Source organism: Neopsephotus bourkii, unplaced genomic scaffold (genome assembly GCF_033783945.1).
Source record: "Neopsephotus bourkii isolate Nb327-2 ecotype Australia unplaced genomic scaffold, CSIRO-AGI_Nbou_v1 NB_1292, whole genome shotgun sequence".
Taxonomy (NCBI): Eukaryota; Metazoa; Chordata; class Aves; order Psittaciformes; family Psittacidae; genus Neopsephotus; species Neopsephotus bourkii.
In genome coordinates this window covers 9,586,427-9,608,760 of record NW_026901776.1, presented here as the reverse complement: position 1 = coordinate 9,608,760, position 22,334 = coordinate 9,586,427, and the positions used below count along the sequence as shown (strand labels likewise).

The following is a 22,334-nucleotide window of genomic DNA, read 5'->3' as shown; positions in this document are numbered from 1 at the left end:
CAGCATTTAAACCCATGACCCCAGAATTGACTTGAGCACCAGTTTCTAGAAGAGTTTTCCAGTGAAGTTGCCTTAATAAGCCATAAATTCAGCCAAAATGCTGGTTGTCAGTCTAGGGCCGATTTATAATACTTTTCGAGTCAGGGCTGAACAAAGGAGAATTAATAACATTTGGAAAGGCCTGGTTTTGAAGCAGATCTTTCCAAGGGTTTGGAAAAGCTGAGGTATGCTGTAACTCTGTGATGCTCAGAAATGGGGAAATCCAAACCACTTATACTGTTTGGGTCCGTTTTCAGGACCTTGTTCTCTTGCCTTGAGATTTGCTGGAATTTGTTTGGCAGTGGATTTTGCTTGAGAACTTTGTCCCTTTCTACCCCTTCTTCATATGCTTGCAACTCTCGTGTCACTAAGTGATGCAAACCATATCCTGCTTTCAGCAGCCACAGCAAACTGTGTCCCTAGCAAGCTTTGGAATGCTCCTAGGACCTGAATTTCTTGCTGGAAGTAGTAACAAATTCATTGCCACCTCATGTGCCATGCTGTGCCCCACAAGATACGATCCCCTCAGCAGAAAGCAGCATTTGTCCCTAGAAACCACTCATCAGGAAAGCAGCAAGCATTTATTTCCCTTCCTCCCTTCTCCGTTTCCACAGCATTGGTATCTGATGGTACCTTTTCACCTCCAGACACCTCTGCCTGTGTCTTGGACACTTAGAAATCGATTAGACCTGAGCTCGTAGGACAACCTGAAAAATAATCCAGTAGGTAGACTGCTGCACTTGGGCTGCAGTTGTAATTCTCGTCAGCCACAGCCTTCCAGTGCGAGCAGGGAGGATGGCACAGTCTCTGTTTGTTTCTTCTCTATGAAAGAAGTATCATAAACCTTCCTATCTGACAGGGAGGCAGTGACTCATTTGTGACTGTGACGTGTTCAGGTATACTGGAAACAGAGTGCATAAATCTGACCAGGGTGGGATTAGTTTCTTCTGTGGCTGGGAGGTTAACTCTCTGAGTTGTTTTGGAAGGACAGTGAGACATCCAGTCCCCTCCTCTTGAGCAAGTTGTCAGGGCAGTCCATACTGATCACCACCTGCACTCTCAGTAGCTACAAGCCAGGAAACCCCTGAAAGATGGAGTGAAAAACCTTTAGCTCTTCCCATCAGCTGTAAGCAGAAAAATTCCCATCAATAGTTCAGTTGCTGGAAAGGAAATTCCAGAAGTATTTTGATGTGCTTTATTTCTATTTGAATGCTGGTTTTTAGCTTCTGTTTCTATCTTGAAGTCAATTAATAAGGAATTTATAACATGCAAGAGGATGATTACCATCAGTTCTGATATTATATTAGAATCTATTATGAAGCTTGACTTCCATAGTCAATACAAGTTGAATAAGCAGCAATTAGTCTTTGAGGTGGTTCTGAACTTCTCACTTGTGCAAAAATCCAAGTCAATAAAAATAATAAGAAAAAAAGGACTTGAAAATAAACATCAATATTATCCATCTGAGTTAATAAAAAATAAACATTGAATCTTGTCAAGACTAATTATAACCACACAGAATGGCAGGTCCTGTGATTCAAGTGGAAAGGTGCAGCAAACTGCCTGGGGAGGTGATGTTTATGCCTGTTCTGCTCTCCAGCACCCCTTGCTGCCCAGGCATCTTTCTGGTCTGTGCAGGTCCAGATTGGACCTGAATCCACAATGGAGAGTTTTGGTTCAGGTCCAGCTCCTGCCAGGACAGGACTTGCCAAAAATTGAAGTTCACAGGGTGAAATGAAGGTAATTACAAATAGGGCAAAACCATTTGTGGATAAGATCTTGAGTTGCTTCTGGGCCCTGTGCACTAGTCCATCAGCCACTGGGCTGCATGGCAGCAGCATCTGAATTCTGTTCGGTAGAGATTCAGGACAGCAGCGGCCGGGGAAGTGACAGGAAATCCCTTCTTTGAACTACCCAGTTTCTCTCTGGTACATAATTTCTCCCGTGTTTCCCTTCCTCCTGCTGCCCTCTGTTTTTAAGGGGAGATGTAGGTTTAGAAAAGACATCTCCGTCCCTGCAAAAGCTCCTGCTGTTTTTGCCCGAGCTGAGGTCAGCATCCCCTTTGCTGCCGAGTTGACTGTCATGTTAGAAAGAGGCTGGAGCACTATGTTGCCAAGGCAGGGTTGATGCAGAAGGAGCAAGGTCTCCTTTTTAATGCTATGGTCCCTATGTGATAAATAACACTTCTCTTGTGACCTATTGGCCAAATGATCTTTCCTCACAGTTTGTTAGCAGAAGACTCTGTAAAGCAGCAGATGAAACAGGAGAAATACCTGTTTAAAGCTGTTACCTCAATCTAAACTACAAAGTAAGACAGAAAATATTAGAGCTGGTTCCAGCTGGAGAACTGAAGTTGTTCCCACCTTCTCTGGTGTCAGTCAAGCCCTGCTGGTGTTGCAGGGCTGCTAACCTTCCCAGTAGTTTAGGCTCTGAAAGTAGTCATGATTCACAGAAAATGACGGTGCATCAGTGCAACATCAGCTGCAATAGTAAAGGTGTTCATCATGTCAAAGGCAAGTGGACGAGCTGGGCAGATGGAGATGTTCCACTCTCACTGTGCCTCTCTGTAATTTATGTTCCCCTTTATCCCACACTTTTACTTTCCTCCACCCCTTTCTTTTTTTCCCCTCCAGCAAAGGCTTACAGCCCAGAGTTTTACTATGACACTCCCAACCCCACCTTGAGCCAGAAGCAATCCAAGAATTACTCATACATCTTGCAGTGGACACAGAAGGAGCCTGATGCTGTGGATCCCGTCCTCAAGTACCGCCTGGAAGTCCGGCAGGTAAGATCTGCTCTTCTGAAGTCCTCAACACATGCCTTTGGGAAGAGGACCTCTCAGGATGCAGTTGCATCAATGTCTTCTTGCCAATGAGGAGCTGAAGGTGATGAAATTGCCAGATCTTCTTGGTATTGCACCTTCCTCATCAAGTGGAAGAGACAGGCCAATTGTACACCTCTGCATCTGCTTTTACACCTGGTGTTGGGTATGATCAAGGACTTTCAAGGCTCTGCTGCCTCCCATCAGACTGTTCATGCTCAGTGTTTTGAATGGGGTTTTAATGTGAACAAAACCCCATGGTCATTAGTAGGTATTGTAGATTCTATAGGCCAAAGACTCAAGCAAGTGGAATTCCATACTCCTCACTTGTTTGAAATAAAGAGAATAAGCTGAAGAGCTCTTCAGGCAGGAACTGCAGGAAAAAGTCATCAGCTGTTTGTGTTGGAGAAAGGCTTCCGTACTGTCACAGTAATGAAGCTATTTAGACTATATAAACTCAGCAGGGGAAGAGAAGTGGGTTTCAAGGTTTCTGAGTCTGAAGGGAAATCATGTGGGGGGATGAGGAGGCAAAACTGAGGGGAATCTAAAGAGATGACTGGTTGAAGAAGGCTAGGGAAAAAAAGTCTAGTGTTTTTAAAGAGCACATTAACCTAGCAGGATTACAAGGTACTTTCATCCAAGCTCAGCAAATGGCCGTGTTCAACATTTTTTAAAAATGGGGACACATAAAACTGGTGGTTCTTGTCATTCAGTGGTAGCTTGGAAGCAAATGTTTTTTGTGAGGAAAAGTTTGTTACTGTAGATAAAAAAAACAAAATAATTAAAAAGATCCAAGTGTCTCTTTCCTCTAGTTCTGCACAGTAGGCTGCAGTTTTATGTCTCTGTTTGATTGTGAGCTCTCTGGGGTGGGACAGCCTTTGTTTGTTACTCAGACTGCGTAGAGCACATTGGAAGTGCTTAATAAGAATACAGGACACAGGGGAGCCTCTAATAATGAAGGCAATTTGTCATAGTACCCCTTCCCTCTGAGCCAAGTTTCGCTATTATCAGCACTGCAACTCCATGAACTAATTTGTGATTTTTATCCTTCTCCAGTGATGTTGAGGGGCTTGGGGTTTTTTTTCCTTTTGCAAGGTGCCTAGAAGTAATCTTGTATCTGTTATGCATTGAGCTTCTACTGAAAGGGATCAAGAGAAAGGAAAATCTCATTTCTGCTTTAAGTTATGACATGAATAAAGCTGAGTGCCCATGCAAATTTACCCCCTCCCCAGGTTTTGTTTGTACCCCATCAGTTACTACTGTTACAACCCTATCAGTTACACCACATAGTTATGAGTATTGAGCAGTGTGTTTTAGAGGACTGTTACACCGTGGCCCTGCTGTAGCCCAGTCTCATGTATGGGCAGGCTCTTAGCAATGGCTACAGGTGCCATCCTGCTGGCCTTGGTTTGAATAAGGAAGGGCAGAGAGAGGAGGAAGCAGGGGAGATTTGTTACCACTTTATCAAGCACAAGTAGGAAACACTCTGGAAAAGGCTTTCATGGTATCACCTCTTCATTGCCTCCCTCCAGTGAAGACACTTGCATTTCACGATGAGTTCTCTATCTCCATGTGCCATATGGAGGTCTCACTGAGCCCTTTTCATTTCCATGAAATGGAAATGTGGACCACATCCCTTCTCATCTCCAGCCTGCTGCTTCCCAGCATTGCCTCTGTGCTCCTTGTCTTGCGTTCCTGATGTTTTGCCCATGATGTCTCATTTGGGCTCCAAGCAGCCTTGTGACATCTGACCTTTCACTATTTTCCTTGGGCCATCACCCTCTTTCCTGTCTCACAGGCTTATTTGCATTGTTGCACCTTCTCCGTGCTGGGGAACCTGGGCTAAGCTTTGTATCCTGCTGTTCCATCACTGGACTGCAGAGCATAGTGACATTACTGAATATAATTGTGAAAAGCTCAAAAGCTTAAAAGTGTTGTGGACTGGAGAGCTCTGAAGAAAGGGGATTTGTCTGCCTGAATGAGGAGCTGCTGTTTGCCTGTGTGCCCTCCTCCCTGGATACACTGCCTTCCAGGCACTGTCTGGAGGGGTACAAAAATCCCCCTAGAGAGCTAGGATTGAAGTGGAATGTTCTCCTCAGATAACACAGGCCTTACATGCAGCCAGACACTACTGATTTATTACCAGCATCAAGCTAATGAGAGCTTACCCAGCTAGCTAGCCCACCTTCTTCTCCAGCCCTGGGAGCTCCCCAGCCTCAGTGGTCCTTGGCAGGTGCTCTTCAGCATCTGAAGGATGAATGAATGTGGTGGCAGGAGTCTGCAGTCTTGGAGTGGTGAGGGGCTGTCTGAGGGGATTAACTCTTGCTGAGGTGGAATGCGCACTGGTTGTAAAATGGTTTGCTGCTTTCCATTTCACTTTCCCTGGTTTGCTTGAAGAGCTCTTGGCATATGTAATGTGAAGATCCCCAAGTAGCAGGATGCTTTGCAAGGCACCTGGGAGCCCTTCAATTAAATCTGCTTGCTGCAGCTGCTGAAAATGGGTCTGGGTGAGAGTAAAAGTGCTGCTTATTAATTGGCTGGTGCTGTAGCTTCTGCAGCTCTTCCTGTTCAACAGCTTCTGGGGGCTGGTTCAGCTTGGGCATTCCTGGGAGGATTGCAAGCAATCTGGGGAAATTTGGTTTCCTAAGCGATGCATGGGGGCTCCCAGTGAGACAGTCGGGTGCAATTCCACGGGAGCTGATTGTTCTTGCCACTGTAGAGCAGGCTGAGCAGTGCAGCAGACGTACCAGTTCCAGTAGAATAAGAATTAACTTCTGATTAAAACCAAATAAACAGCCTGACAGCTTGGAGCCACTGACCCAGGCAAAGCACATACGATAGCAATGTGGAGCAAGCTCATTGTAAAGCCTCAGATGTATGTCTTGGCAAAGAGGCTCTTAATTCCCAATGTTCATCAGTCAGGTGTGCTTAGGCAGTGGCATAGTGTCGAGGAGCAGATTCAATTCAAGATGCAATTCAGAGAGGAGTAGATCCCCTCTGGGGAGTGGCAGAGGCCTCAGATATCTGTCCTGACAGCCTGGGAGGTTTTTCCTTCCTTGCTCCAAGGCAACTGATCAAAATGCCAATCACCTTACTTCCCTTTAGCCAGTGAACTCAAGGAGTTCACAGCCTTCGGTGGTTTAGTTGCAAGCAGATGCCATGAGGCTTTTGGGCTATTTGTTTGGTCATCTTTTTTAATTACACATATTCTCATAGCATAGAAAGGCATCGGGGCACTGCACTTCAGCTGAAAATATTTTTCATTGCTTGGGGACTCAAAGCAGCCTCCCCAAAATGGACCTTTGCTTAAAAAATAAAAAGCCTTTTAAGTTACTTGTTTCTCTCTGTGTGCATTACCCCCTCCCAGGGCTCTGCTTTAACATTAAAGAGGAATGAAAAGCCGTCTAATATTTCAAGCAGGTTGCATCATGGAGGAAAGATCTGAGTTGGGCTGGTGGTTACAGTTACAGGGAATAGGGGCAGAATTACTGTGCACTTAATGAGCTGGAACCCATCCGTGACCTGAGGCCGCAGGAGAAAGAAGGAGAAGGTATTGGTGCAATAGAGAAGTTTAATCTTCATTGTGCCCCTCAAGGAGACCTGGGGCTGCTGTCTCCTCCATAACTTCTAATACACAGGCTTAGGCCAGAACGGGGCCAATTTAACACATTCCTGCCTTTCCCCTCCTCAGAGCAGGCTCAACTGTACCTGCTGGAGCAACCCCTGAAATTTGCACAGGGCCAAGCCCCAGACCCATTTGCTAAATTAGCTCACTGGGTTGTCACTTCAGATTAATTCCTGTCACGGAGACCATCTTTAATGAGACTGGCCCTGCACGATGCCTGAGTAATTGTACGGTCTCTCTTTGTTTGTACTTTCATCCCCTCCATGTTGGATAAACATCCCCTGCTGTCTACAAAACTCATCTGGGCTCTGGAGCTGGCTGCCACTTGCCTCATCAGCCAGTCAGAGCAGCATTAATGAGAGCTGCTGCAGTGGGGAGCCAGGCTCACCGTGTGGGGAGGTGACAGTTAACAGAGCTGTTTGGACAGACATAGGACAGGGGCGTTAGCAAGAATTTAATGATTGTGATGAGAGTGGAAGGTTAACTCCGCTGATGACCATCGCAACACAGCAGGAGAAGGTTTATGATGAGGCCCATGGGCTGCAGATCTGTATCTCTTCATTTCTGCCTCTGAGTTGTTCTTTTGCTCTCCTCTGAGCCCACTTCAGCAGCATCTGTCAACTGCTGTCTGTCTTTGGCTTCATTAGCTCATGGAGCTGCTCACCCCTCCCAGGGCACAAAGAACAGGGCAGGGACGTCTCACTCTCTTCACACACAAAGCAGGGGTGGTATCACTCCGAAGGAAGGATGAGCAGCTGTGCACCAGCCCATAGTCTTTTGTGTAAATGCTTAGCTGGGAGCACTCTAGGCTCGCATCGCTGTGCTTCCCCCATTCATGCACCACTGTGGCTTGGTGAACCCCTATGTGAGGCCCTTGGCGCATGAGGAACCAGCCTCATGGAGGCTGGATGCATCTTACAATGCTTGTAAGAAACCCTCTAACAAATTAAAACAGTGAGTTTGGGCAGCTAGGGTGGAACAGACTTCAGAACAAGCTAATCCACCCAGCTCATGAGGCATGAGAACATCCAATCCCAAAGCTTGCCTCCTCCTATCGTCGGCAGTAGCCAGTGTCTGGAATAGAGTATAAAACCAAAACAGAGGCATGCATTATTGCTTTGTCTGCCTCAATATCATAACAAGTCCAGAGGAAGCCATGAGAATGATAAGGGAAATGGAGCACCTCCCGTATGCAGACAGGCCAAGAAAATTTGAGCTGTTCAGCCTGAAGAAAGCTGCATGGAGACCTCATAGCAGCCTTCCAGTATCTGAAGCAGCCTTCCAGTATCCTGCAAGGATGGTGGAGAGGGACTCTTCATCAGGGGCTGTAGCGATAAGGGGTAACAGGTTCAAACTTCAGCAAGAGAGATCCAGGTTACATATAAGGAAGAAGTTCTTTATTGTGAGGGTGGTGATGTATTGGAACAGGTTGCCCAAAATGGTGAATGCTCCATTCCTGGAAGTGTTCAAGTTCTGGTAGGACAGAGTCTTGGGCAACTTGGTCTAGTGGAAGGCATCCCTGTCCATGTCCGTGGGGTTGGAACTACATGACCTTAAGGTCCTTTCTAACCCAAATCATTTGATGATTCTATAAACTCATTTGTTTATTGGATCCCAGGTTAAGAAAGGCTATGAAAACAGCAAAGCGATGTACTCGAGTGGGTGGTGGCCCATGCGGCAGCCCAGCCCTGTGCTCTGGGAAGTGAACAAAATCCCTTTTCTTCTGCAGATGCAACTGTGGCTTCAGGCAAAGGTTCTTGGGAGATGGAGTGCCAGTGCCTTGGGGATGTGCCTGAGGGCTGCACTTGCGGCTGGGGGGCTGCCGAGGGCAAGGGAAGCAGGCAGTTCTGCACAAGGCAGGCAGGGGTGGCAGAACTCGCTTTACAAACAGCTAGGTTAACATTCTGCTGGCTTCGGGGGATTACATGCTGTCTGGGCAACGCTGCCATCACCAAGGTAACCGCCTCAGGAGGGCTGTGACAGGCTTGGGTCCATAGCCTTCATCCCGAGGCTCCCTGGGGCATCGGAACTCCAATGGCTTATCCTGTATTTCCCCCTACTAGTTCTGCAGAGGGGTTTTCAGCTGGGACACACTGCAGGAGCTACAAAGCAGCCAAGGCTGCTCTCCTAAGTCCTTTTTGTACTCAAAGATGAAAGCTTAAAGGACGAACTTGTGGCTTGTAAAGTAAGGAGGGACCCGTTCACCTCTGGATAAAATGTGACCTGTGGTACAGTGGCCTGGTCTTACCAGGAAAAAGGAAAAGGGCTTGTGGTGCCACAGCCACATCTTCCTGCTGAGAGGCTGCTTAGCTGCACAGCCCAGTTTGATGTCCCGGTGGGGGGCACAGATAGGCAACAGGATGGGCAAGTCCCCTTCCCTTTCCACCTTCCTGTTAGAATATCACAGTCCTGGCAGTTTGCAGTGAGGAAAGGACTGTGACTTCCCATGAAGCAGCAAATGGTGGCCCTGGCTGCATGTAAGATGTTGCATGGATAAAAACAGTTGCAGGGTGGGACAAATGGCACATCCCTTTATCGTCCATCATTTCACTTGATACAGGCTTCACTGTTCCTGTCTCACAGGTGTGTGTTAGGACTAGGGATTGCGGTGACTTGGCCTCTAACTGTTTGCCAGAACTGAATCTGAAAGTACACCTTCTGTTGTAAGATGGCTTATAAGCCACATCTGTCAGAAAACTGCTTTAGTCCTGTCTTCTCTTTTGCTTACCTTGGCTGCCAGTTTGATGTCTGATCACAGGCTGTTGTCGTATGGGACGTCAAATCAACGCAGTTCTGCCTACCTGCTGAGCCATCCTCTGTAGTAGGAAAAGGTGTTTTTTTCGGGTCTAGCTCTCCCATCTCCTCCACTGATGCTTTTTTTTTTTTTTTTTCCTTTATTTCAACATTTGTTCAGGCAGTGAGAATAGGCAGATTATATTTGTGCTCTCATGTCAATTGCCTTCAGTTGTGCTAATGGCATGTGTGGTGCTGTGCAGAACTCAGCCCTGAGAGAGGTAGAAAAAGGATGCAGAAAGAAGCCAGTGTGTCTGTCAGCAGGAGGTGTGCTTGATGGATGGTTTGAACAGCCATCATGATGCAAAGCCAGGAAAAACAAGTGAAGGGAGAGGTGAGGCTGCCTTTTTAGGCTGCAGTAGGAAGAGAGATTTGGAACTTGCAGTGGGATTGAGTGGCACACACTGGTGGAAGGAGAGCTGGCTGATCAATAGCATTTGATGGACAAGCTGTGCTTGAAGCTTAATGGGATTGCTGTGCAAGGCCTGGGGGTAAAGCAGCAACTTTGCCACAGACATTTGGGAGTGGAGAGGGCAGGATCCTGACTCAGATGTGCTCAGCTGCCTGACAATGGGACAGAACGTCAGTCACTGCCGCTGACAGCGCTTTGAGCCATCTCTGTTTTCATCCCTAGCAATCTGCCACGGGGGCTGATGTGTCAATGAGACCAGCTGCTAGAACAAGGTCCTCTTTAGCTGTGCTGTAAGGGAAGACTCCAGGACAGCTGGATGTTGGGTGGGGTGGGAAACAAGGAGCTTTTTCCACATTTTGTGTATGTATTCTGTACTGGCTAAGTCAACAACGGCAGAGCCTCCACCCAGAGCAAGGGAAGGGAGGTTCCTCCTGGCCATTGCTCACTTCAGGCAGATGTGTCTGCCCAGCCATGGTTGTTAACCCTGATCTGAGTGATTTCTACATGGCTGGCCAGGGAAACTTGACACAGACCTGACCAGCGCTGATGAGTCTGGTGAGTTTAGTGGAAATGGTTGGGAGCCATGAAATGAGGTGTCCTCCTTAAGGTCTAACATCTCCAATGTCCCTATTGAGACTTCCCTTTGCCCATGAAAGCTTAGCAAATGATGCCTAACTAATGAATTAGTCTGACTAATTCTGTTTTTTTATATTCATAAATTGCTCTTCAGTGTGATTCATGTTTATTCTTGAGCTGGTTATCCCTGGTTCACAGATCATTTGTTATCAGTTGGCTGGGAAAATTGGTAATGTGAGCAGTGACAGGTTGGTGATGCCTTGGTCTCAGGGTACTATTTCTCACCTCTGATTATCCAAAGTAAGGTGTGTGGGGTTGACCCTGTCTGGATGCCAGGTGCCCACCAAGCTGCTCTATCATTGCCCTCCCCAGCAGGATGGAGTGTGGAGAAAATAAGATGGAGAAAAAAACCACCTGTGGGTCAAGATAAAGGATGTTTAATAAAGCAAAAATAAAGACCATACACAGAAGCAAAGGAAAATAAAATACTTATTCTCTACTTCCCATGTTCAGCTACCTCCCATGAATTAGGCTTCAGTACACATAGCAGTTGCTCCAGAAGACAAATACTGTAATAACGGATGTCGTACCCACCCCCACCCCATCCCACCTTTCTTATAGCTTTTATTGCTGAACAAGCATCATATGGTATGGAATATCCCTTTTGTCAGTTTGGGACAGCTGTCCTGGCTGTATCTCCTCCCAGGATCTTGCTCAACCCCAGCCTACTGGTGGGGAGGGAATGGTGGAGAGAGCCTTGATACTGCGCGAGCACTGCTCAGCAGTAGCCAAAACATTGGTGTGTTATCAACACCTATAGAGCTACAAAGCACAGCACTATGAGGGCTGCTATGGTGAAAATTAACTCCATCTCAGCCAGACCCAACACATAAGGTAGCCTGCCCAAAACAGGACAGATGAAAGTTCTATGAGGTGGCTTGCTATTCATAAGGCACCTTGCAGCAATGATTTTGTCTTAACATTCGCTTCTTGTAAGTACTTCTCTTTGTGCAATTCGAGTACTTGACTGTGCAAGAGAGAAAGCAAGATTTTTTTATGTTGCCTAGTACAAGGGAGTAATTATGAACAGTTTTCCCACTCCTAGCTCTTTTAGACTCTGTTTTAGAATAGTTACAGTGCCTGAGAAGAACAGTACAAATTCTATCACTGGAAAGGCTCACATGATCTTAAAACACATCTAGTAGCAAAATCTCATCTATCTCTAGCTCCTATCACCATTATTCAGGGTAAGGAGAATGTGAGGGAAGAGATAATCACATTTCCCCAACCAATATACCCCTCATATCAGCCTTGCAGGCTTGAGATGTTGTTTTCACACCATTGTGCTTGTTCGTATCCAGCAGGCTGTTGGCTTGTGTTTTACAAAGCTGAGCACAGGATGAAAAATGCTTGCCAGACATCAAAGATAAAAGTAAGTCCTTCTTCTGCATCTCTTATCCACACTCCTTCACTGGCTTCAAGGGATACATGCTAGTTATTGAGTTTTTCTGAGAGTCACTATCGATAGGCTCTGATGCAGTTTCCTCCTGTTTACTCTGCTCATCTGTTGTTTCAGTAGTCAGCCCATGTTCCTCCTACTGCCTCAGAGTCTTTTCTTTGTGCACCTTCTTCTCCTTCCCTGATCCCCTTCCTATTTTCTGTCTCTTCTTTCTTTTGTTTCTGTTTCCTTTATGGCTTTTGTTCTTGGTTTTGTGGGTTTTTTTCCCGGGCTCTCACTTCCTAGAACATGTTGGAGATAAGAGGAGAGAGTGTGAGGGGGGAAGGGTTTGGAAGAGGTGTAGTCTCTCCTGCAGCTAGTGACAAACAGACAGGAGTAGGCACTAGATAGATGTTTTGACTGTGTTTCATAAAGAAACGAAACGTACGCAGTCATGCTGCCTGCACTAGCAGTGACATGCATGTGTTGCTTCATGAAGCAACATGAAAGGCATTATGGCTCTCTCTGTATATGCTGTGCTGCCTGCCTCTTTCTTTACTAGAGGCAGGACTGCAAGTGTGATTCAGTTAGTGGTGGCCTATGGGCTCTGGAATGATGCTTACTATATACTTTCATTGCACTTACCAGGCTGGGAAGTCCAGAATCCCACACAAAGGCTATTTCTGCTCTAGTAAACAATAGCCCATCCTTTATTACTTGTTTTTAAGAGTAAAGGTGCCCTAACAGAGGACTCTGCTGCAGCCTGTAGAGAACCCAAAAAAAGGAGCCTGGGAGATGGCAACTCCTGTTGGTTGTTGGAGCATCTCTCCCATGGTAAGTTACAACGATGTTATAGACAAAATGGCTCAGAGCTCAACCTAATTGCAGCTGGGCAAACTTGGCCTAGATTGTTCTTTCTTCTCAGAGCCAGAAGTGCTGAGAGTATGTGTATAGACATGTATTAGTCGTGTCCAGTGCAAGGAAATGAATGAAAGAGGAGACTGGGCTCACTGAGATTAGGGATGGGTATAAAGTTGGATCCAGTAAGACACCAAGCAGTGCCAATTTTCTCAAAAGAGACTATTGCTCTTTGCAGGACAGAGCTGTGGAGGAACATGGGGGATATTGTCCCTTATTCAGTTTATGCCCATGCTGCAGACAGAAAGATGATTTTGGGCTTTGCAGGGCATAGTCAAGAACAGTGAAGATCTTGCAGCAGCAATACAGAACTTCCAGTCTGAACAGAAGGACCACATGTGCCTTCAGGATCGAAGATACGGCTGTGAGTCAGTAGGAGAGAGATAACAAGCATAGCTAGACATACACGTAACCTGTCTAGCTCAGTACCAACCACAGTGAAAGCAACATAAACTCCTTGCGCAACCTGGGGAGTGTGTGGCTCTCCCTCCCTTCACACCCATCACCAAATTCAGGTGCTAGTTTCCCCTTTTTCTTTTCTAACTCCTAGGCTCCCCCTTGTCAGAATGTGCAGCCTTGCAGTACCCCAGTAAGCCTATGGCTTGTGAAGTTGACAGTCATGCTGTGCCTCAGTTAAGGTTTTTACATGACTGTCTCCCTGACAAAGTGAAGATTAGTTCTGTTCTTAGAGCAGGAAACATATGCTAATAAAATACATATTGCCTTCTGATCAGCCCCTAGTGGAAGACATTATCGAGGAGTGTGGAACAAGCACTTACAGTAATTCATGACAGCACCAATTTGGCTTCTCTGGGAAGCTGTAAACTGCTGCTCTTGGCACCTAATGAGGATGGGCAGCTGATTACATGTGCAAGAGAAAGAGACTGTCTCCTGACTTAGATGGCTCCAGCTGTTCTCAGTAGCTACTGAAGGTCACATTTGCTTCTGTCTTTGGAGATGTTTCAGCCCGGAAATGGAGTCTCCCGATAAGGACAGTTTAGGACAAAAAGCTTCAAGAGCTCCTCATTTAGACTGAATAATGGATTTGCTTTGTCTGTCCCTGCTTGCTTAACCCCAGGATCTGAACCTGTGTGCTTGATTGATGTGCAACACAGGCATGAATTGCAGTTCGCTCATGTGCTTCTCTAGCAAACGCTAACTTTGTATTTGCAATGTGATTATTTGCTCTGGAAACCCTTAATGAGTAATGGTTATCAAGCAAGGAAAATGAAATAAATCAAAGTTTAAACTTACCCTAGTCCTTTAATAAATGCTGTAAGTGCTTAACATTATTTCCATTCAAGGTAGTGATGAAGTACTAACCTAGGGAAGTGTTTTAATCCAATCTGACAGGCACAGGAGGGTTGATGAGAGATAATAAAGAAACATCACAGTGACTGTCTTTGTATTCAGACCAAATTTCTCCACTACCCAAAAGTTACCCAAGTAGCTTTTCCAGAGTGGCCAGGCGTCTTCCCCATGGCTGATACCACCAGTTAAATCAGAATTGACTGTTAGGATTGTGCTGCTGCAATTTTGTGCATCTGACACCAGGTTGGGCGGCAGTGCCACTTCAGTGAAGGATCAGGATATCGTAAGGAAGACCTGAAAGGTGGAAAACTGCTTGAGTGGTTCAGGTGGGATGAAACGCTGTGGTACAAATGCAAGGTCGTGTGTGGAGAGTGCTATCAGAGGAATCTGCTACAGGCTGAGAGCTCATCAGTGGGAAATGACTGAAGTGGAGGATGAGTGAGTTGACTTCAAGGACCTGCTGGTAAAATGCAGGTGTGAGAAAGGGCAAATGTACTCCTAGGTGAAACCTGACGTGCTTCCAGGCAAGGTGGAGAAGTGCTACCACATTGTATGTGCAGGTCTGGGATACTGAACTCCAGCAAGTGGGATCATGCATTAAAGGATACAGTAGATCAGGGAAAGTGGGAGTCTGTGTTGCAAGAGGAGTTACAGAGTGCTCAGCTTGCTTAGCCTAGCAAAGCAAAGGCTGAGAGGTGGTGTGATTGCTGGCTATAAAAACATCAGGGGTTCAAGCAGCAGGGAGGAAAAAGAGCCATTTAAGCTAAAGGACAATATTGGCACTAGATCAACTGGGTACAAGCTGCTTGTGGATAAATTCAGGCTGGAAATGAGAACATTAGGGTGGTCAGGCTCTGGAACAGCTGTCCAGCAGGATGAGCAGGCCCAACAGGAACAGCTTTAAAAATGGGATGTGGTACATTCATAAAATAAGCAGAGGTAGCCCCTGTGGTGACAGGGGACTCGGCTCTGTCAGTCAGGATTGTGTTTCCCCTGCTGTCTCCCTGATCATGGCCATGCTTTTTCTTCTCTGAACCACTGGGGGATCGGAGGGAGCTGCCAGTGCAGAGAGGGTTTATCCCTTTGCCAAAATACAGACAACAAGAATCAAATCTGTGGTGTTCAACTGCAATGTCAAAGACAAACCATCCTCCTGTGCTCCACCCTGCAGTGCCAAGGTGACATCAAGGACCAGAATCATGATCCATTTTTAAGTGTCAGTGAACGGGAAGAAGTGAAAATGAATGGCCGGATTAATGGTGCATTTTTCTATTATCGTGGAAAATATTGGAGCCTTATGTTCAGGAGAAGTTCCTAAAATTCCCTGTCCCCACCTTCCTCCTGCCTCTGTTTCAGGGCATTTTTCACTCCTATTTTCCTCAGGAATTTGCAATGATTTTATTTCTACCTATGGAACTCATCTCCTGGGCCCTTGTTCTCCGGCAGTGGAGAAAGGGTCTGGGCCTTGGTTAACTTGCTCTCCATCTTTGGCACTGTAAACTCTGACACAGACAAATCCTGTCATCATCATTTAGCTTTTTTAACTTTAAGATGTCCATGGCATCTACCTTTCTGCAAGGCATCCTGTAGCTTTGGAGGTGCAGTTGGGGCAGAAATTGAGGACAAGCCATGTTTGCTGAGGTTGCAGGGTATCCTGCATTACAAAGCCCCATGTTCATTCCAGGAGTTGTGACCAGCACCATAACAAAGCTCAGCCCCTTCCAGTCCCTAGGATGGGGTGCTTGGGAGTATCTTTCCTTGCTGTCACCAGTTTAAGGCCACAGACACTTGCCAGTCCCATCATGTTCAGGATAACAGTTTGTTCCCTCACTTTGGAAGGGAACATCTGTGTTTTAGATGGACTTTTCGAGGAGAGTTCATGGCAGTCGCAGCCACAGGGGAAATCTGATGTGAGATGATACCTGTAGCACTCTAGGGCAGAGCAATATAATGTGTCTAAGACTCGGCAAACAGGCTGAACTGATAACACACCCTGAGTGATACTGTCTGTCAGAGGAAAAGTGCCTTTCTGCTGTTGTCACCTTCTCCTGGCTCCTGGGTCATGCTAAACAGTCATATCTATGCCCAATGAGAAACTGGGTACTTGGCTGAGACTTGACTGTTCTCCTGGGCAGATGAGAGAGATGGATGCCCTTGCATATACTGCTGATAGGGCACTGAGCTTTGAAGCCCTCCTTGATTGCTGGCTGCTTGAAGATTGCAGCTTGCCAGCTGTATGGGCAGTTGAGGATTACTTTGTCAACATTATTGCCCCGTGCTTCTTTCAGACCTTTTTGAGAAACCAGGGCTTCCCTCACCACCAGGCTCCCCATGGCTTCTGGTCCCATGCACGGCTGCTCTCCTGGCAGCCTGAGGGTCCTGACTCTACCGGGTGTCCCGACACTCTCAGATGAGAGAGGAGGAGCAGGGACATGAACATGCCCTACTTCTCTATGTGCTGGAGACAGTCTTTGTCCGTTGTGCTCCTCTGCGGAGCTGTAGAAGGAGCAAGGAAGAGCTTGTCAGAAGGAGGAAGCCTGCATGGAAGGCTGTGTCACACCAGCCTGCCTTTGTCTGCCATCTCATATTCCTTTGGAGCAGTCGGCGTGGCTGGGGATGGAGCTGGGAGCTTTCCCAACTGCCCATATATGCGGTTAGCTGGTGAGGATGGAGGGGGAGTGCAGCCACCCCTATCTCATTTGTGCTGCAGGAAGGAGCAGCCAGGGGAATTTGAATGGGGCTGAGAAAAGAGGGAGAGAAAGTGAGCATGTGTGTGTGTGGAAAGGATTTGGAGGGGAGACAGCAGAAAGCAAAGCTGGCACTCGTGCGCTGAGCTGAGAAGTTGCTGAAGAAGCGGGACAAGAGTAGCAATAGTGAATAGCAGTACTGCAAGGCTGGATGCCTGCAGACTAGTTCCTTTGTTCTGATCAGCTTGCTGGGGAATCTGCATGATTCTAATATACAATTCCCTGGGGCTTCATGATGAAACAGGTTTTCCTTCTATTTTCTTCCTCAAAAAAAGCATGCACAGCTGTTTAATGCACAGCTAGTTGTGAGACCACACATGTAGCAACGCAAGTCACACCAAGTCCCAGGACAGGTAGGTTGTCATGGTCTTGTGAACCCATATTCTGTTTGTTGAGCAGGACTGCAACACTATCGACAGATGTATTTATTAATATCCTTTGGCTTGACTTCAATATGTGAGTGACCTAAACATTGTTCGGTCTGAAAACAACATCCTTTTTTCCTTTAATAGCCTACATAAACAGAAAATGTGATGTGTCATACTTTGGACCCCTTTGCTGTGACAACATCCCAACTGGGATGGAAGCAGAGGGCACCCTGCTTTTCCCTCTGAGGCTCTTGGTGTGTGTTCCTGGACAATGAGCAGACTCAGCCAGCCACAGTGGGACAAGCATTCCCTATGTTTCACAAGCCAGCTCAAATGGTAAGACAAGGGACTGGGCAGACAGTACCTACCAACAGAAGGTGATGATCAAGCACAAAAAAGGACTCATCCAGTTTGCAGGTCCTGGAGTACATATAAACATGAGAGCGTGCTCTCCCTTGATTGCTAATACTGCTTACAAGTGACAGGGGAAAGAGGTTCTAACTGTGCATGTGAATACATACATCTCACGCAGGGCTGATTTTGCCCTTTGTAAGGTGTTTTTAGTGACCCTATTCTGCAAGAACATTCTCCCCTCTGCAACCTGTGTGATATTCACAGCCAGCTGGTGGGAACAGTGGTTTTGGTTTATTTTACCCTGTCCAGCTCCTTCTTCTCATTATTGGAAATGAAGAGAGGTGAAGGCAGAGCTGAGGCTGTGCATTGCGCAGTGTCCCATTGGCAGCATCCTGAGCCTGATGATGAATGAGTTTGTTGTGTAAGATCCTCCACTGAGGCTTCAGCATCTCTAATAAGGTGGCCAGTGTTTCACTGTCCTCTGCGCCTGCCTCTGCCTTATTAAGTGCACTGCAGCAATATTAAGCTGGAGCACTGGGCCAGCATGATCAGAAGGAAAGAGGCTGAGAAGGAGCTGGAGGCAAGAAGATAGTGTGGGAGAAGAGGACACACAGAGCAGGAGAATGAGAACACTGTGGGCTGTTAAGGCAGAGGATTAAAACATGGATTCCTGCTGGAGTGATGCATGCAGGTCTGCACAGAGCTGCTACTGGCAGTCAGCAAGGCAAAGGGTGTTTAGGGAGGAGGTGGCAGAGCCAAACCTTGGTCTTAATGTCTCTGTCTGCTGGACCTGTGCTGGTGGCTGCAAGCTGGCACCTGCTCCACATGCACACAGCAAGGGCTGGCTGGAGCTGTACCCTTTTTCTCCCTTGTGCTGATTTCGTGCCCTTTAAACTCTGCTGGCAGGGCATCTGTCCCTTTCTCCCAACCACTGCAGCTAGCCCAGGGGACTCATTTGGCCCATGCTGCTTTTCACTCAGAAAAGCCAGTCTTTGCAAAGACGTCCTGGGCCAGTTCTGTCTGGATGCCAGGACTGTAGGACTGTAATAAGGATGTGCAGAGGGCAGTGAGTTGCCGTGTCTGTCCAAGTTGCAGGTTGAATAGAAACAGGACACAGGCTGAGAGAAGAGGTGAGTCCAAAGTATTTGGTGGAAGCAAAGGCTCCTTGCAAAACTTTTCCCCTATAGTCCCAAGAGGAGGTATATGCCAGGGCCCAGCCCCCAGCTTTTGTTAGTGATCCAGGTCTCTCCTGGGAAGCAGGACAGTTGTGACCTACTGGGGGTGTGTATGTGCCTTTATAAACTCCCTTTTTCACAGCCAAGCCTGTGAGGCAGTCAGGTATTTATTTGCTTAAACCCACGTGCCCCTTAGGATAGACTCAATTAGGGGACCTAGAGCTTTGCAGTCCAGACAGGAGGCTGATTTCTTGGTTTGTCCTGGATTAGGTGATGTGGGAGAGTAAGTGGTTTGACATAGCTCCCAGAGGCTTTAGATACCCAAATTCCACCTAACTCCCAGCTGAGGTGGAATTTGCACTGTCTGAATCTCACCTTCAGGCTTCTCTCTGACAACCCATTTTGTTTCTCTTCTAAAGGTTATGTCTAGATGAGGGAAATGGCTCCTGACCTCCTCCTGTTTGCTGGCTGCCTTCTCCGACACCCCAGTGCATGGCAGCCTGTGGGGAGGAGCTGCTGCCAGCCCCCCCAGTCACACTCCGCTCCCCAGAATGCCCCATGCCAGGAGCCGTTCTGCTCCAGCCTCCTGCTTCAGGCTTGTGACCCCTCCTCTCCTCCCACATAACTGGGGATCCGGTGCTGATGATCCCAGATGAGATCGCTGCTGCTGGGGCCAGCTCTGCTCCCACTTGGCAGAGCAGTGGTGCGGAGGGCTGGCAGATAGGAGGGTTGAAGGGTAGGCATGCCAATTGGATCAGCACCCAGCTTGCATGCATGCAGATGGGGCGTTGTTGATACGAATGGATTCTGGCAGCATCCCCATGACAAGTTCATGCTTGGTTCCCAGAGGCACTGTCCTTGTCCTGGCTGCTGGAACTGCTCCCAGGTGCCTTGTGGGAAGGCACTGAGCTAGGGGAAGGCACGGGAACAGTCCCCAGCCCTCTGACCTGTCTTGCCAGAGGGAGGAGGAGGACAAGGAGGGTGGGGAAAGCAGTTCCTCAAGCAACATGCACCCTGATCTGTTCAGGTGCAAAGGTCTCTTTTAGGTACAGTCTAAGGCAGGTACAAAGGTTTTGTTAACTGTGAGAACCACATGCAGCAACACATTCCCAAGGGCCAGGCCCAGCGTAACACAGTACCATGGCAGGATCTGGTCCTTTCACTTGGGAGTACTGTCCAAACCATGGGCAGATCAACTCAGGTGAGGAGGTGAGCTGTTGAGTCCTGGCCATGTTGGAACTAAACAGAGCTTCTTCATAGGAAGCTCCCTATTGACAGCCATTTCTTCTGAGTCTGAGCTAAGCCTGTATTATTAAACCTTAGCATTATGTATGCTAAGGCTGGAGACAGGCAGAGGAGGGATTGTGTGTGCTTGTTTCTGCCAAGTGCCACATCTGTATTGTTCCTCTGCCCTACCTTGCTGCTGATGGTCTCCACTGTGCCCTCACTCCATCTGCTTGCCCCACACTCTCCACACTGACCTATTTGTTGTAAGCCTTCCTTTCTATGTCTCTGTTCCAATAATCCTGCAACTTCAGAGTTGATGATGAACACTGAGGCTGCTTGTCACGAGAATTGCCTTTGCCGTGAAACCTGTCAGCCTAGAGGATATATCGGAGGCAGAGGAATGCTTAGTGGGACACCAAATTCAAGTTCAGTGGGACAGTGAACACTGGGCCATGGAAAGCCCTGCTGAAGCTCTTTTTATCAGGACCAGCATCTCCAGTAAAATATCTTGCCACAAGGATCCAGGCACTGCACAGGCAGGAAATTGTATCTTCACAATGCAGTCCTTATTCTTGTCCTTCCCCCGCCAAGCAAGCATGACTGTGGCAGGGAATTTTCACTGACACGTAATTCATCATTTTTAGTGGTGGTGGTTTTGACAACAATATTTTCCCCATTATTTTCTTGAAACTTCCACGCTGCCTTAGCAAACTGAACAATGTTCAGCTAGCAAGGTTCAGCTCCTTCCAGCTGGCAACAGAGAAGGAGGGAGCCTATAAATGACTCCACTGACTTGAACTAGACCCCTTGCTCTGGTCTCTGAAGGGTACTGAGGAAGCATGTCAGTAGACAGGTCCCAGCGAAGAACCACACTAAATGTCATGGCAGCCAGGCAGCAAATGAATGATTTCTGCAGCACTGATTGTGAACTGAAAGGTATCTTGGCAAAATGTCATGCTGTGTGTGCACAGGACTTCAGCGCAGTAATAGAGGTGAGCTGGGTTCATTCCTCCCCTCTTGGAGATACTGGTTCCAACCCGGAGTTGCTCCAGGACTTGTAGCTCAAGTTGTCCCCCAGTCAGAGCCACCCCAAGTCTTCCCTTCAGGGAGAGCTCAGGCTCCTGATCACTGTTTTGTACCACGAGTGAGAATTTTCAAACTAATTCTGCACGAATATCTTATTAATAAACCAGGTGTACTTGTCTGTATAGGAAGAGGAGGAACAGGGTGTTAGTGGATAGGATCCCTCAAGTTTCCAGTTTCAGGATTTTCATAACATTATGGGTTCTTTTCCTATGCAGCTGGCTCAGAGGAACACCATCCAGACCTTCATTCCTGTGCAGAAAATGGAGAAAGGCCTGTTGCTGGAGCATGTCTTGCCCAACCTGAAAGTGCCTCAGAGCTATGAAGTTCGTCTGACACCCATCACCAGCTTTGGGGCTGGAGATGTGGCTACCCGCATCATCCGGTACATGGAACGTAGGTGTCTCCTCCTCGGTCCTGACTGCAAGAGCAGGTCTGAGCCTCAGGCCCAGAGACATGGGCATGCTTAGATGTTGTCTCCTGTGATCCTTAGGTGGATCTCTCTGCATTTCTGCATCTATGAAGTTTTGATGGCACAGTGCTATCACATTTTATCACAGCAACAACCATATTTTGGTTGTTGCCATCAATGCAGAGCACTAGATAGGGACCTCTGAGTGTCTCTGTCCTTTACTCAGCAGTTCTGACTCACACTCTCCACTCTGTGGGCAGGAGAGCCTCAAACCCCTTTCCCCTGCCAGGCTACACTGCAGCTTGACATAGTACAGTGGCATATTTTAGAGGACAATCACTGGATACTGCATATTAACCACATGCCCATAGAAGTAAGAGGGTTTCAGGGGGTTTTCAGTTCTTCACAGAGTTGAATACACAGTTCACTAGTAAATCTGTAGGTCTCTCCAATACCCTGAATCCCAGATCATCCCGTTGATACACATTGACCATGCTTCTTTCGCCAGCATCCCAACAACTCACAACTCCCCCTATTTCCTCAACCCTATGATTTCTTTACTCCCCGCAGAAGTTTGAACCCTCTATTTCAGCAGGAAGTACAGATCCCTCTCCTTCTGTGTTTGCATGATTTCACAAAACCCTTTTGTCCTGTGGAATGACATCTGGTGTCCCCAGCATAGCTGTTGTCTGACTTCCACAGTGTCTCAAACTAGTTTGATGACCCTCTTTGATACTAGGCGTTGGTATTTTAGTAGGTGCTATCTCAGTCGTGCTTCAGAAACTGCTTGGGTTGCCATAAGGGTTCCCCTGTGCAATCCTGGGATCACCCCTTGGGTGGGGTTTTCTTAAGGTCTATTACTGCTTGATTCACATTGAGCATCTTCTTCCATCACTAAGGCAGACACCAAGCACTTCTGTTTCACAGAGATGCTGCTAGGAACACCTATGACCTTTCTCAATGTGTTAATTTTATTTTCAGACTTTGTTTGTGACTTGAGGGAGTATTAGCTGTTCTGACTTGTTTTTCTGTTTC

General features: G+C 47.2%; 2 protein-coding genes across 2 annotated transcripts in view; one reads left to right on the top strand and one right to left on the bottom strand.

Annotated features, from left to right (window-relative positions):
* Window positions 1-22,334, bottom strand: part of RNF8 (ring finger protein 8) — a 238,876-nt gene that overhangs the window by 24,519 nt on the left and 192,023 nt on the right. The window lies entirely within an intron of this gene.
* MDGA1 (MAM domain containing glycosylphosphatidylinositol anchor 1) overlaps window positions 1-22,334 on the top strand; it is a 151,537-nt gene that overhangs the window by 96,518 nt on the left and 32,685 nt on the right. Inside the window, exons 10-11 of the mRNA XM_061365967.1 lie at window positions 2,673-2,824; window positions 21,106-21,283. Coding sequence (XP_061221951.1) covers window positions 2,673-2,824; window positions 21,106-21,283 — 330 coding nt within the window. The remainder of the gene's footprint in view (window positions 1-2,672; window positions 2,825-21,105; window positions 21,284-22,334) is intronic.